Below are 16,268 nucleotides of genomic sequence, written 5' to 3'. Positions count from 1 at the left end.
GTCACAGGTGTGAGCTGAATATGATAGGATGATATTCAAAGACAAGAAAATTAAGGGGTGAGAAAGAGGGATGCACTGGTAGGAGGGGGAAGGGAGAGCCAGAATGGGGTAAACTATCTCACATAAAATAGACATTAAAGGAAGAGGTTTTACAGTGTAGGGGAAGATGGGAGGAATACTCTCATCAAAATTGCCTCAGAGAGAGAATAACATACACACTTCGTTGGGTATAGAAATCTTTCTTTGACTACAGGGAAGTAGGAGGGGAGGGAGAAAAGAGGAGGGGGGGGATTGATAGAAGGGAGGGTGGACTGGGAGAGACAATGGTTAGAAGAAAACATTTTCGGGGAGGGGTGGGTGAAAGGACAGAGAGAAGGATAAACAGAAAAAAAATAGGATGGAGGGAAATATACAGTTAGCAATCATAATGTGAATGGCATAAACTCACATAGAAAATATAAGTGGATAGTAGAATGAATTAAAAATAAGAATCCAACAGCATGTTATTTACATGAAACGCTCTGAAGTAGAGACACACCCAGATTCTGCTACAGGCACATGTACCTTTACTCTGGGTGTGTCTCTACTTCAGAGTGTTTCTTGTCAGATTTTCTGCTCAGCTGTGGTCTTTTTATCATAAGTGTTTAAAAGTCCTCTATTTCATTAAATATCCATTTCTTCCTCTGAAGGATTATACTCATTTTTGCTGGATAGTTGATTCTTAATTGTAATGCTAGTTCCTTCGCCTACTGGAATATCATCTTCCAAGTCCTCTGATCCTTTCATGTAGAATCTGCTAATTCCTGTGTTTTCCTGGCTGTGACTCTGTGATATTTGACATTGTTTCTGGCTCCTTGCAATATTTTCTTCTTGACTTGGGAGCTCTGGACTTTGGCTATAATATTCCTAGGAGTTTTCACTTTGTTATCTCTTTCAGGAGGTGATTGGTTGATTCTTTCACTTTCTGTTTTTTCTTCTGGTTCTAGAATATCAGGGCAGTTTCCCTTGATAATTTCTTGAAGTATATTGTCTGGGCTCTTTTTTTTTTATCATGGTTTTCAGATAGTCCAATAGTTCTTAGATTATCTCTCTCATCTATTTTCCAGGTTGTTTTTCTGATGAGATTTTTCACATTTTCTTCAATATTTTTCATTCTTTTGATTTTGTTTGATTGCTTCTTGATGGGTCTTTAGCTTCCACTTGCCCAATTCTGATTTTTAAATAATTATTTTCTTCAGTGAGCTTTTGTACCTCCTTATCCTTTTGGCCAGTTCTGCTTTTTAAAGAGTTATGGGTGTTGTTTTTTTTTCTTCAGTGAATTTTTGTATACCTTTTCCTGGTTTTTGTGCTTCCTTTACCAAGCTGTTGACTCTTTTTTATGATTCTCATGCATCACTCATTTCTTTTTCCCAATTTTTCTTCAGTATCTCTTATTTGATTTTTTAAATCCTTTTTTCACTCTTCCAGGAGTTTTTTGTGGGGCGGGAGTGGGCTGACACCAGTTTACTTTTTTTTTTTTTTTGAAGCTTTACATGTAGCTATTTTAACATTGTCGACCTCTTCTGGTGTTTTGATCTTCCCTGTCACAATGGTAACTTTCTAAGTCATGTTCTTTTGTTGTTTTTTTTTCCCCATTTTTCTAGCTATTTCTTGACTTTTGATTTTTTTGTTGAAGTTGAGCGGTGCTCCTTACATGGAGAGAGCCTGTCCCAAGTTTCAGGTCTTTCATCCTGCTGTTTTCATGGCTAATTTTTTTGGGGAGGTGCTATAAGTTTTTTGTTCTTACCAGGTAGTATGATCTAAGGAGAGGTGCTGTTGCTGTTCTCCTGGCCTGTGCTGTGGTCTGTGAATGACCACAAGCATTCTTTTCCACCCTGGAACTGTGACCAGAGTCTCTGCTCCCCTCTGGCTGGATGTTCTAGTGTGCTAGTGCTTCTCCTCACCCTGGGTCTGTGAACTGGATCTGTGAACTGGATCCCTGTTTGGGCAGTGCAACAGAGTCCTTTGCCCAGTTCTAGCAAAGTGTCCCCTTGTAATCTTCTGACCAGTTGTCTGCCTCTGTTACCATCTCTGGACTGAGAGCTCCTGTAATCACTGATGCTGATTCAGTTGCCCCCAAGGCCTGCACTGGCTTTCTGGGGTAGGGCCTGTTGGCTTTGCTGTATGGGGTCTTGCTGCTGATTTACACTGGGGCACAGCCCTTACTGCTGGTTTCCTGGAATGTAGGGCCTTGCTGCTGGCTTGCCCCCTGACTCAGGATCTCCCTGCTGGCTTGTGGCAGTTGTGAGGCCTAGCTGCTGGCTCATACAGTGGTGCAATGGCTTGTACAGAGGCATAGGTGGGATTTTGCTGCTGGGGTGCAGCCTGCTGCTGTCTTCCCTAAGTTGTGTGTACTAAACTACACTCACTCTCACCTTCTAAGTTGTCTTGGGCTGGAAAATTGTTTTACCCCATCCTTTTGTTTGTTCTCCTGCTCCAGAATTCATTTTGAGGTGTTATTTTAAAGTTGTTTGGTGTGGAACTTGGGCAAGCTCAAGTGAATTCCTTCCTTATTCCATCATCTTGACTCCAGAAGTGCCTTTCTTATTTATTTTATGGTTAAATTTATCTAGTTCTGTAATGAGAAAGTTGAGGTCCTCCACTAATATAGTTTGTGCTCCTGTAATTCTTTTTTTTTTTTAATTTAAATTTATTTATTTAACATATTTAGTTTTCAGCATTGATTTTTCACAAGAGTTTGAATTACAAATTTTCTCCCCATTTCTACCCTCCCCCCCACTCCAAGATGGCATATATTCTGGTTGCCCTGTTCCCCAGTCAGCCCTCCCTTCTGTCACCCCACTCCCCTCCCATCCCCTTTTCCCTTCCTTTCTTGTAGGGCAAGATAAATTTCTATGCCCCAATGCCTGTGTATCTTATTTTTTAGTTGCATGCAAAAACTTTTTTTTGGTTTTTGAACATCTGTTTTTAAAACTTTGAGTTCCAAATTCTCTCCCCTCTTTCCTTCCCACCCACCCTCCCTATGAAGTCGAGCAATTCAACCTAGGCCACATGTGTATCATTATGTATAACCCTTCCACAATACTCATGTTGTGAAAGACTAACTATATTTTGCTCCTTCCCAACCCATCCCCCTTTATTGAATTTTCTCCCTTGACCCTGTCCCCTTTCCAAAGTATTTGTTTTTGACTACCTCCACCCCCATCATCCCCACCCTTTTGTTTTAATCTTCTTCCCTCTTCTTTCCTGTGGGGTAATATTCCCAATTGGGTATGTATGGTATTCCCTCCTTAGGGCAAATCTGATGAGAGCAAGGTTCACTCATTCCCGGCTCACCCGCCCTCTCCCCTCCTCCCACAGAACTGCTTCCTCTTGCCACCTTTATGCGAGATAATCCACCCCATTCTATCTCTCCCTGTCTCCCTCTCTCAGTATGTTGCTCTCTCATCCCTTAATTTCATTTTATTTCTTTTAGATATCTTCCCTTCATCTTCAAGTCACCCTGTGTCCGCTCTCTCTCTCTCTCTCTCTCTCTCTCTCTCTCTCTCTGTATATATATATACATACATATATATATATATATACACACACACATAGATATATACATACATACACATTCACTTATATATATATATACATAAGCATATGTATATGCATATTCCCTTCAGCTACCCTAATACTGAGGTCTCATGAATCATACATGTCATCTTTCCATGTAGGAATGTATACAAAACAGTTCACCTTTAGTAAGTCCCTTGCAATTTCTTTTTCTTGTTCTTTTTCTTGATTACCTTTTCATGCTTCTCTTGATTCCTGTGTTTGAAAGTCAAATTTTCTATTCAGTTCTGGTCTTTTCACTGAGAAAGCTTGAAAGTCCTCTATTTTATTGAAAATCCATATTTTGCCTTGGAGCATGATACTCAGTTTTGCTGGGTAGGTGATTCTAGGTTTTAATCCTAGCTCCATTGACCTCCAGAATATCGAATTCCAAGCCCTTCGATCTCTTAATGTAGAGGCTGCCAGATCTTGGGTTATTCTGATTGTGTTTCCACAATACTCAAATTGTTTCTTTCTGGCTGCTTGCAGTATTTTCTCCTTGATCTGGGAGGTCTGGAATTTGGTGACAATATTCCTAGGGGATTTCTTTTTGGGATCTATTTGAGGAGGCGATCGATGGATTCTTTCAATTTCTATTTTGCCCTGTGGCTCTAGAATATCAGGGCAGTTCTCCTTGATAATTTCTTGAAAGATGGTATCTAGGCTCTTTTTTTGATCATGGCTTTCAGGTAGTCCAATAATTTTTAAATTATCTCTCCTGGATCTATTTTCCAGGTCAGTGGTTTTTCCAAGGAGATATTTGACATTGTCTTCCATTTTTTCATTCCTTTGGTTCTGTTTTATAATATCCTGATTTCTCATAAAGTCACTAGCTTCCACTTGCTCCAATCTAATTTTTAAAGTAGTATTTTCTTCAGTGGTCTTTTGGACCTCCTTTTCCATTTGGCTAATTCTGCCTTTCAAGGCATTCTTCTCCTCATTGGCTTTTTGGAGCTCTTTTGCCATTTGAGTTAGTCTGTTTTTTAAGGTGTTGTTTTCTTCAGTGTATTTTTCAGTATTTTTTTGGGTCTCCTTTAGCAAGTCATTGACTTATTTTTCATGGTTTTCTCTCATCCTTCTCATTTCTCTTCCCAATTTTTCCTCTACTTCTCTAACTTGCTTTTCCAATTCCTTTTTGAGCTCTTCCATGGCCTGGGACCAGTTCCTGTTTTTCTTGGAGGTTTCTGTTGTAGGCTCTTTGACTTTATTAATTTCTTCTGTCTGTATGTTTTGGTCTTCTTTGTCAGCAAAGAAAGAATGCAAAGTCTGAGACTGAATCTCAGTGCGTTTTCGCTGCCTGGCCATATTCCCAGCCAACTAACTTGACCCTTGAGTTTTTCAGTGGGGTACGACTGCTTGTAGATTACAGAGTTCTATGTTCCACGTTTGGGGGGGAGGTGCCAGCTCTGCCACACCAGCACTGCTCTTTCCCCAACCCCCAACCCGAACTGGGCTTAGATCTTCAAGCAGGCTGTGCACCCCTGCTCTGATCCGCCACTTAATTCCTCCCACCAGGTCGGCCTGGAGCCGGAAGTAACAACAGCTGTAGCTGCCCCACCTCCGCTGCCCCCGGGGCTGGAAGCCGAACCACGAACTCCTTCCACTCCTGCAGCTTTTCCCACTAACCTTCTCCGCAGTCTTTGGTGTTTGTGGGTTGAGAAGTCTGGTAACTGCTGCAGCTCACTGAATCAGGGTGCTAGGGCCCCCTCCACCCAGCTTCTGATCTGGATGGTCCACGCTGCTCAGGCTGGGCTCTGCTCAGTTCCCAGCTCCAAGCTCCGTGTGGGATAGACCTCACCCAAAGACCATCCAGGCTGTCCTGGAGCCCTACTTCCCTCTGCTGTTTTGTGGGTTCAGCCGTTCTATAATTGGTTCAGAGCCATTTTTTATAAGTTTTTGGAGGGTCTCCGTACGGAGCTCACATTATTCCCTGCTTACCAGCCACCATCTTGGCTCCGCCCCTGAGTTAGTCTGTTTTTTAAGGTATTGTTTTCTTCAGTGTATTTTTCAGTGTTTTTGGGGGGTCTCCTTTAGCAAGTCATTGACTTGTTTTTTATGGTTTTCTCACATCCTTCTTATTTCTCTTCCCAATTTTTCCTCTACTTCTCTAACTTGCTTTTCCAAATCCTTTTTGAGCTCTTCCATGGCCTGAGACCAGTTCATGTTTTTCTTGGAGGTTTCTGTTGTAGGCTCTTTGACTTTGTTAACTTCTTCTGTCTGTATGTTTTGGTCTTCTTTGTCACCAAAGAAAGAATCCAAAGTCTGAGACTGAATCTGGGTGTGTTTTCGCTGCCTGGCCATATTCCCAACCAACTAACTTGACCCTTGAGTTTTTCAGTGGGGTATGACTGCTTGTAGAGTATAGAGTTCTATGTTCCACGTTTGGGGGGGAGGTGCCGGCTCTGCCACACCAGTACTCCTCCTTCCCCAAGAACCCCCAACCTGGACTGGGCTTAGATCTTCAGCAGGCTGTGCACTCCTACTCTGATCTGCCACTTAATTCCTCCCACCAGGTGGGCCTGGGGCCAGAAGCAACAGCAGCTGTAGCTGCCCCACCTCCACTGCCCCTGGGGCTGGTAGTCGAACCACGAACTCCTTCCACTCCAGCAGCTTTTCCCACTAACCTTCTCTGTTGTCTTTGGTTTTTGTGGGTTGAGAAGTCTGGTAACTGCCACAGCTCACTGATTCAGGGTGCTAGGGCCCCCTCCACCCGGCTCCTGGTCTGGTTGGTCCACACCGCTCAGGCTGGGCTTTGCTCCACTCTGTTCCCAGCTCCCAGCTCCCGGCTCCCAGCTCCCGGCTCCCAGCTCCGTGCGGGGTAGACCTCACCCAGAGACCATCCAGGCTGTCCTGGGCTGGAGCCCTGCTTCCCTCTGCTGTTTTGTGGGTTCTGCCATTCTAGAATTGGTTCAGAGCCATGTTTTATAGGTTTTTGGAGGGACTTGGCAGGGAGCTCACGCTAGTCCCTGCTTTCCAGCTGCCATCTTGGCTCCACCCACCTGAAGATTTTGTGCTCCTGTAATTCATTTATCTTTAACTTTAAGAATCTGAATGCTATGCTATTCAGTGCTTGCATTACCTTTTAGTAAGATATAGTTTCCCTGATTATTTCTTTTAGTTAGATCTATTTGTGCTTTTGTTTTGTCTGAGATAATGATTGCTACCCCTGCCTTTTTATTTTTTTAACCACAGCTGAAGCATAATAGGTTCTGCTCTAGCCAATTATTTTAACTCTGTGTCTGTTTCAAGTGTTTCTTATAAAAAGCATAGTTTTGGATTCTGATTTCTAATCTATTCTGCTATCTGCTTTCGTTTTATAGGTGAGTTTTTGCCATTGACTGTATATTTCTCTTCTTCCTATTTTTTATCCTTCTCTTTCTCTTTCCCTGTCCCTTCTCAAGTTTATTTTGATTCTGAACCTCCCTTGATCTACCCTCCTTTTTTTTTTTCAATCACCTATTACCTTTCTCTTGGCTGCTCCCCCTCCTACTTCCCTGTTAGGTACGATGAAGAGTTAGACATGACTAAGTGACTGAACAAAAACAACTACTACAGGAACCCTCTATTGATTATTTCCAGTTTGTCCTTTATACGGCTTGTTTGTTCATAGTTGTTTGCATGTTGTCTCCCTCTTTAGACTCTGATCTCCTTGAAAGCAGGGGCTGTATTTTGCCTTTCTTTATATCCCCAGTGTTTAGCACATTGCCTAGCACATAGGTGTTTAATAAATGTTTATTGACTGACTGATCTTAAGGCCTGTCATAATCAGATGTTTGGCTAGAGTGAAGGAAAATATTTGGGAGTTGGGACAACATGAAATGCTGAATAAACAGTGCTTCCACATTTCTTCTGCCACTACTTCTCATGCCTCCTGAGTTTGGTTGATTGCCCCTAGTTTCTGCTTTTTGGAGGATCATAAGAGCAGTTTCTTTCATAGCTAGACATGGTGAGGAGAAAGCATTATTTTCATCACTATGGTAATAGAGTCAAATGGCAGTGGCAAACTGATGAAAATGTGTAACAATAGAATTTTAAGCTCCTCCAATGCAGGGACTGTTTTGTTTTTGTCTTTGAATCTCCCTTTTAAACCATGTACAGTATTAGGTACTTAATAATAAATTTTTTTTGAATGCAGTTAATGAAGTAAGTCTTTTTCTGCTTACTGTAGGTTGCATATGTTTTTACATATAGCTTACATGTATATTTAACTAAATTGTGGTAAGCATAATCTGATCCAGTAAGGCATAAAAATGTTGGCTCCACATTTAAATTTTTTGTTGTTTTCTTTGTGTATCCTTTAATTATTATATCTTGTATTTCTTGAAATATGTAAAATAATAGTGATGACAGTGCATATCCTTGCTTTACCTTTATGTTATTAGGAAAGCCTTCTTCTGTCTCTTTATATATAGTTAATAAAGCTAGCTCATAATTTTGGAGAGATATTATTTATCAGATTAAGGAAAGCCTGTTTATTTTGCTTTTTTAAAAAAAATCATAAATGAGTTATATTTTATTAAAAAATTTTTCTGTATGCATTGATGTGTTGTGATTTTATTGTTTTGTTATGACTATAATCTAATATTCTTTTGCCCTTGTATTCCTGGTATAAATCCAATTTGGTCATAATGTATAATATTTTTAGTATGTTAATGTGGCCTTTTTATTCATTTTTTACATCAATATTCATTAGTGCCATTGTTCTGTCTGTATATTTCTTTCTCTTTTACTTCTCTTCCTGTTTTAATATCAGGATACTTGTCTGATAGTAAGGAGTTTGGTAGGATGTTTTCTTTCTCCATTATTGCTACTCATTTATGTAATATTGGAGTTAATTATAACTTCCTTTGTTTGCATTTGGTAAGTTGTTTTCCCTCCTTTTTTTAGGTCCTATTATCCACTTGTTTATCGGTTTTATTAGTTCCTTCTCCCAATTAAGTCTCTAATATTATCAGTTTAATGCTTTTGTTTTTCATTTTTCATTTTCAGAATTTCTATTACAGTTTTGATTTATTACTTTTATTGATTTATTACCTTTCAAGTAATTTATTACTCATATTGATTTATTACTTTTCACGTTTCTTTTTTTTTAAGTTGCATAGCTAATCTGTTTCTTTTGTTGATGAAAGTGTTTAGAAAGATCTGTTTTCTCTTGTGGACTTTGAGGGGCAGCATTGTATATTTGAGTCCTGAACTTAGGATCAGGAAGACACTAGGTTTGAATCCTGCCTCAGATATTTAATAGCTCTATGAGTTTAGGCAAATAATTTATCCTCTTTGCATCTCAGATTTTAAAAGGTAATTTCAAGAAATGCCTATAAGTGTATTTTAAACTATTTCTCTTTACTATTGGCATTATATTTTAGAAAGGGCTATTAATTTCAATAAAGTAACATGTGACACAATGAAATTCAAATCCATTTAACATGAGCACCTTCAAAGACAATAAAAATTCCAGTGTATATTGTATCATGTGAAAATCTTGAGCTTAATAATTACATTTTATATACTGTTGCCTGAGATTAGTTTTCCATTTTGCAGTTGTCAAACATTTGTCAACTTAAAAGACCAGATCACAAAGTTAATTTACGTTTTATACCATTCTCTATTGGTCTTTTTCATATCTAAATGTATTTAATAATTTCCTCACGTATTTTAATTCTCTTTCTTCCCTTCCTATCATCATTCTTCCATAACAAAATATTCTTATTAAGGTTTACACTTACTTTGAACTTACACTTACTTTTAACATGTGTAAATAAACTTCTGGTGTGGTTTTTATTAAAGTGAATTAAAAACACAAAAATAATTTATGTGTCACTCAGGGTTTTTTTGCAGAGATGGGGAGATAAGTCACATTCCCCCAAAGTATTTTTTTTAATTACTCAAATTGAAATAAGGTTATTCAGTATAGTGGTTTTAAATTTTGTTCTCTTTGTGTGTGTATCTGTGTGTGTGTAAAATATATACTGTGAACATGTTAGATAATTAATGAATTTTTATTTTCAGTGACTTAAAGATCAAAGAAATGTTTCTGGATTTGCTATTGATGTTATATGTAAAAATAGTTCAAACTGCTACGTAGTTACTATAATATTGAAAAAATTTCTATATGGCTGGTAGGGCCTTTCTATGTTGAATGTATCCTTTCCAACACATTGAAATGTAATTCAATAGATAACGTTTATATAATGTTTTAAAGGTTTGTAGGATTGTACAGAAAATGACAACTGTAATTACAAACACAAACTATTCTTGGTAATATTGCAGGCAGTGTTGTACCAGAAAGGGCAGAGGATCTGTTTTCAAATTCAGACTTTTACTTCTTAGGTGTGTGATATTGCATAAAAGTTCCTTAATCTCTCTAAACCTCAATTTTCTTTGTAAAATGAGGAGTTGAATGAGATTTGCTCTCTAAGGTCATTTCCAACTCTGAGTCTCCTTATTCTATGAAATACAAAATAATTTGAAATATAGTTACTTCTTCCTGTGCTGCAGGTTCAAACCTCATTTTATGGCTATGCCATGTACTGTAAATTCTCCACAAATGTTCCACCAAATGCCAGGCAGCTTGCTTAGCATTTTATAAATACTACTTCATTTTATCCTCACAACAACCCTTTGAGGTAAGTACTATTATTATCCCAATTTTACATCTGAGGAAACTGAGGCAAACGAATGCATGATTTAACCAGGGCCACTTAGCTAGTCACTATCTGAGGCCATATTTGAACTCAGCTCCGGGCTTGGTGCTCTGTCCAGTGCACCACCTAGTTGTTCCCCAAGTAAAGTAGTAGACCATATTGGAAGAAAATACTTCTGATAGCTAGAGAGAATTAGGCAAGACACAACTTCATTGTGTTCTGAGAGGGCTGCCCTCACTTCTCAGAATCATAGGATGTAGATCTTGAAAAATCCTTTGAGATTCTCTCCAATTCCTAGATAAGGAAAGGTTGAATAAATTGTCTGACTCAACATTATAACTGAGATTTTTCCCTTTCTCTTTTCTTTCTCTCTCTCTTCCTCCTCTTCCCTCGTCCCCATGACATTTTTTTTATTTTTGGAATCTGGATGTTACTCCCATCTGAACTTTCTTACAAACTATGCCTTGACTACTGCTTTTCCAACCCTATCCTGGGTCTCACCAAAGGTGTTATATAGCCCCCAAAGCTCCCAAGTGCAGCCTGAACCAGATTAAAATGTAATTGAGAAATATTTAATAAAAAGAATACAATACAACATAGATAATGTTAATTTGTGGTTTTCCAAGTCAGTTTGAATTTGACACTCCTGGTCTAGACCACTCCTTTACTTTAACCTTTATTCTATGTTCTTAGCCTTGCCTGCTACTTGCTGGTGCTATTGGTGATAGTTGTCAGCTCTAAGAAATTCTCAAAGGCTGTTAATGCATGTCCTGCCTGCTCTAATTTATCTTTTAGTAGTTGTCTAAGATTTTAAAATATAAATAATCTCTCATTGGTCATTCATGTACTTCAGCTGTTGAAAAAAGTATATTTGATTATATAAAACAATATTTTAATGCTTTTCATAACTGAAAAACAATAGAAATCAGAAAAGGCATTTGCATTTCTTTTAACATCACTATTTTAATCACTTTTATTTGGTGCTTTGTTTAAAGAGCTCTTTCTTTGCAATAAATATGTAAGATAAATAGAACAAATACTACTGTGAAGCAATATGGTCATATAAGTATTATAGTTGAGGTTTGAACACAAGCCTTGTAGCCACTACATCTCTAACCTTCTAATGAACAAAGGTACTTATTCCTTAACTGTAACCTTGTTTGCACACTTCTTTTGTGCATGCAGTCTACCCAAGTCAAGAAGGAAGTTGGCAGACAGACTGGTAACAAACAAACCAATTTAAAGACAGGGCATATGGAAGTGAATGGAGAAAATATGAAATTTTTATAAAAGATTACAAACGTATTTGAATTTTTTCCCCCCGAAAGTTTCTTTTAAAAACTTCAGGTAAGCAATCCACTTTTAAAAAAAGAATGTTATGACATAATAATCTTTAAGCTACATTAATGCCATAGTTTTAAAATTTGAATGAAATCAAATTGTCCAGATGACATTAATAATGTTTAATTATATATGTATATATAATATAGATGTATGTTTAATTATATATATATATGCATATATAATTAAAACTTTATTTTTGCAGGGCATGAGTAGTCAACTTTGCTTTCAAAAAGATGATAGCATTTGAAAGTAATTTTTATGATTAAAAAGGGAAATTTTCCCCTATCTTTAGTAAAGCTAGTTTATAATAAAAAACATAGTATTTATTATGTTACATTATTTCTGCAATCTCTATAGTAGTATTATAATACAATTAATGTATTCCAAAGGAACTGAAATTGATGAATAAATCTACTCTGTTTAGAACAAAGTGTGTGAAATGTAATCAGCATGGTTTATATGTATAGTGTAATGTTCTCACATTTTTCAGTGGAATATAGGTGCTACTAATTGGGACACAACAGGTGCCAGCAATTTAAGTTCAAGACTTAAATCTTTAATCAGTGAGTTTTAAGTCAAATCATATGAAATCTGACTTAGATGTTTCCCCCTTTCTATTCAGTAATTTCCCTTTTTCATGGTATGCTATCTTAGTAGTAATATCCAGCTGTGAAACTAGTCATTCCTTTTCATTTGAATTTTTTCCCCTCTGGTTTAAAATAACAACTGTAGAATCATCTTTACCTCCCATATCTGCCAAAATTTTAGTAAGCCTGTAAGTCATAAATTTTGTACTTCAGTCCTAGTTCTCTACTGAGAAACTGACAATCTGTTGCTTCCAGACAATAAAAATGCCTTAGAATTAACAAAACTGTCCCAAAGTTACAGAAGTTCCTCTATTGTTTCTTAATTTACTAAATCTGACAAAAGATTCTGAATTATGAGCTTCACATACAATACTGTGAAACAACATTTGTAGCCATACTATGTTTCTCTACATTACTGATTTTGTAACAGAACAACTAAATGGAATCACTTTAGTGTAATTTGCAGATACCACTCACAACTCTGGGAAGTAGGTATCATTATTATGCCCATAATATCGGTGAATAAACTGAAGCAGAGATTAAATGATTTGCTTGGGGACACACGAAGCAAGTATTTGAGGATAGATTTGAACTCAGATCTTCCTGCCTCTAGGACCAGCATTCTATCTACAGAACCACTTAGCTGCCTCTTGGCAATATATACATACATACATGCACACACACATACATACACACATATGTGCACATGTTCATGTAGATGCATTATTTTTATATATTTATGAGATGGAGCACTACCTCTCCATAAGATGCTTTCTCTATTTCTGTCTCTGTCTCTCTGGCTTACTCTGTGCTACTAACATGTCCTCCTGATATTAAACCAATATATTAGACATTGAACACACCGTTTCTGGCTGACTGAAGAAATATATTGGTTATTTGTGGAATTTTTCATTTAATGGGCTCTTAGACTATAGCTATAAAAGAAATACGCATAATGGTACAACTTATTTCTTCATATTTAAAAATAGTAAAAAAATAGTTCATATTCATATGAAATTTACAAAGCACTTTTCTCACAACAGTCTTGTGAGAAAGGAATATGAATATTATAATCTCCATTGTACGGGTGAGGTAGTTGAGACCTAGAAAGATAATGAAGTGGCTTGCTCAGATTCATAGCTAGCAAGTGGCAAAGCCAAGATAACTTTCTCAAATAAACTATACTGCCTTCTCATTTTTCATCCTATAAAGAGGACGTTATATTGATAAAGTGACTTACACAAAATCATCTAGATAATAAGTGGTAATCCTTGCATTCAAACTAAGGTCCCTTGACTTCAAAATCCAGAGCCCCATTTTTATCTGAGGGAAAGAGTATTTTTTTTTTGTCACAACATTACAAAGTATATTTCTCCAAAACAATTAAAATCACTCTTGTTATCCTGATCGAGTGCCTCACATAGCCCATTTTATGTAGATGAGTGAGGCCAGCCATGCTCCACTTTGCACCCTGGTCATTTTCTTGTCTGTGGCCTTGTCTTAGCCCACTTTCTATACTTGGAACCACAATGAAATCAGTCATAGCCTTGATACTAGAAAGGGTATGCCAGTCTACTTCTCTTTGGCTTCCCTCTTCATCTATGTCACTTCCCATATGAAAATTTTCTTCCCCAAACTCCAATATATATAGTGTAAGATCAGGTCAGGGATTATCTTGCTCTTATATTTATATCCCTATTACTGGGCACAGTGTTTGGTACATAGTTGGTGCTTAATAAATGTTTTTATATTCCTTTTTAATACAAGCTTCAATTGCTTTATCACTCCAATATGCTGCTTCCAAGTTTTGTTTTATAGAAATTTTCTGCATCAATACTATATTAACTATACTTAGAGACAAATGTAGAAACAAAAAGAAAAAATACAAAGAGGTATTCTTTCCTTTGTGTAATCACAACTTAATATTTTATTTTTGTCTTTTCCCATAGTCTTGCTTATTTTTTTATGGCCGGGGGAATAAAAAAAAGAGTAGTAAGTCCATGTACGAAATGCTTGGTGAAATTTTTTGACAGAATGTAGAGTGGAATGAGATCACAGAAAGTCAACAATAAATGTAAACATTCTGTTTTGAAGGGCTAGGGGAAGTGTGTACAAGTTATCACAAGTGCTTTCCTCACACATACTAAATGCTTAATAAATTCTAGTTGAATCAAATGCATGTTAGTAAAATTGTCTCAGTCTTTTGTTATCATGCCACTACTGGAAGAAAAATTATTAGAAGGATAGTTCTTAAAAAGTGATAAAGTTGGATTTCAGCATCATTACTTATAGAAAGTACCATAGTGATTTGGGCCGTTATTATCATGTATTAATAAAAATGTAATAGAAGATCTTAAGTCCTTAAGACTTCCATGAATGACTTTAATGGGATTTTGCATATATGGCACAGTAGAAATGGCACATGTAGAATGTGCTATGTGTATCTTATATGTGGAAATCTTTAGGGAGGCTAGATGACACAGTGGATAGAGGGCTGCACCTGGAGTCAGGAATATTCATCTTCTTAAGTTCAAATCTGGCCTCAGACGACATATACTCAGACACCCTGGACAAGTCACTTAATCCTATTTGCCTCAGTTTACTCATCTGTAAAACGAGCAGGAAGAAGACATGGCAAACTATTCCAGTATCTTCACCAAAAAAAAACCAAAAAAACAAAAAAACAAACAACCCAAATGGGGTCATGAAGAATCGGACACAACTGAAGTGACCGTACAACAACCAAAACAAGAAATCTTTAATTGCCGCATAGCTGAAATGCATTCTATATCAAATAAAGATATTGCTGTAGAGAAATGTCAGCATTTAGCTACTAGGCAGTTTTTATTAGAAAGTTTTTAAAATCAGTTTGTTTTTTTTTTAGTTGAGTCAAGCTTTTTATTTAATGTTACAAAAAATTATCTAGTCAAACAGACCAAAGCCCATGTCATCATCGGACTCCTCAGATTCTTCCTTTTTTGCTTCCTCTTTCTTCTTCTCCTCAGCTGGGGCAGCTGTGCTAGCAGGAGCAGCCCCTCCAGCAGGGGCAGCACCACCAGCTGCTGGGGCAGGTCCACCAACTCCTACATTGCAGATGAGGCTTGCAATGTTTACATTGGACAGGGCCTTTGCAAATAATCCAGGCCAGAATGGTTCAACATTTACACCTGCTGCTTTAATGAGGGCATTGATTTTATCCTCCGTGACCGTAACCTCATCGTCATGAAGGATGAGGGCGGAGTAGATGCAAGCGAGCTCGGAGACGGCCATTTCAGCGGATGGACGAGGAGACTTGTTTGTAGTGGTGCTAGTCACCGGCTGAAGTGAGGGGTCACCCCAACGCGGCCTTAGCTTCCGAAGAAGAACCGAGCACCTTACAGACAACTCTAAAATCAGTTTTTACTATCACCAAGTTGTATTTTAAAAGAAGAATGTTGAGAAAAAATAATGAAATACCATTGTATAATGAGGCCCTAAAAGTGAGGGAAGCTTTTTGAAAATCTACTTATGCGTTTAGAGAACTAGAGCAAGACATGGACTAGTATTAATAGATAATTCATGCTATGTGAATAGGCTTCATCTTTATTAAATAGTCTTTGAGAAGACTTCAGATCTAATGTTTTAGATTACAAGATATCAAATTTACTTTCAGCCTTTAACAATATATGTCAGTACTTAAGTAGGATAGATAGCAACACTGATCATATTAAACATAGTCTCTGAACCTACAGTGAATGTGTAATTAATTCATTGCTTTAGAGGACTAATATGTGGGTTAGTGGCTGGAGCTTTGTTAATATATTGTTCATTGAGTGAAGAAGAGCACTACTTGAAGCAATTGGTGATACTATAACTGACTCGGCTCACTATATCTAGTTTGTTATAGTATGAGTATGGGGCAAAGCCATTCATGGAGAATTTTCTTTGGGATAGTAAATGCTAATTGTCAGAAAAATTCCTTTAACAGGATACTTACTCTCTGTGATTGTTAAGAGGTTCTTGTGTTGATTCATTGTTGTGTTATTTCTTTTGGTTTTGTGTATGGATAAGTCTTTCATTATGTAATATTATTTTAAAGATATTGACTTTCAGGGCT

General features: G+C 37.3%; 2 protein-coding genes across 2 annotated transcripts in view; one reads left to right on the top strand and one right to left on the bottom strand.

Annotated features, from left to right (window-relative positions):
* LOC118847913 (protoheme IX farnesyltransferase, mitochondrial) overlaps window positions 1-16,268 on the top strand; it is a 127,504-nt gene that overhangs the window by 52,478 nt on the left and 58,758 nt on the right. The window lies entirely within an intron of this gene.
* Window positions 15,051-15,549, bottom strand: LOC118847914 (60S acidic ribosomal protein P1-like). The gene has a single exon (XM_036756607.1). It carries the CDS (start codon window positions 15,440-15,442, stop codon window positions 15,095-15,097), a length of 348 nt encoding a protein of 115 aa, XP_036612502.1. The 5' UTR covers window positions 15,443-15,549; the 3' UTR covers window positions 15,051-15,094.

Source organism: Trichosurus vulpecula, chromosome 4, assembly GCF_011100635.1.
Source record: "Trichosurus vulpecula isolate mTriVul1 chromosome 4, mTriVul1.pri, whole genome shotgun sequence".
Classification (NCBI taxonomy): domain Eukaryota; kingdom Metazoa; phylum Chordata; class Mammalia; order Diprotodontia; family Phalangeridae; genus Trichosurus; species Trichosurus vulpecula.
Note: the sequence above shows the minus strand (reverse complement) of the source record. Positions and strands in the feature narration are given on the sequence as shown.

What these genes read in the sequence shown, in the direction of transcription:
- LOC118847914 (XM_036756607.1), bottom strand. Translation starts at nt 15,442, where the DNA reads ATGGCCGTCTCCGAGCTCGCTTGCATCTACTCCGCCCTCATCCTTCAT.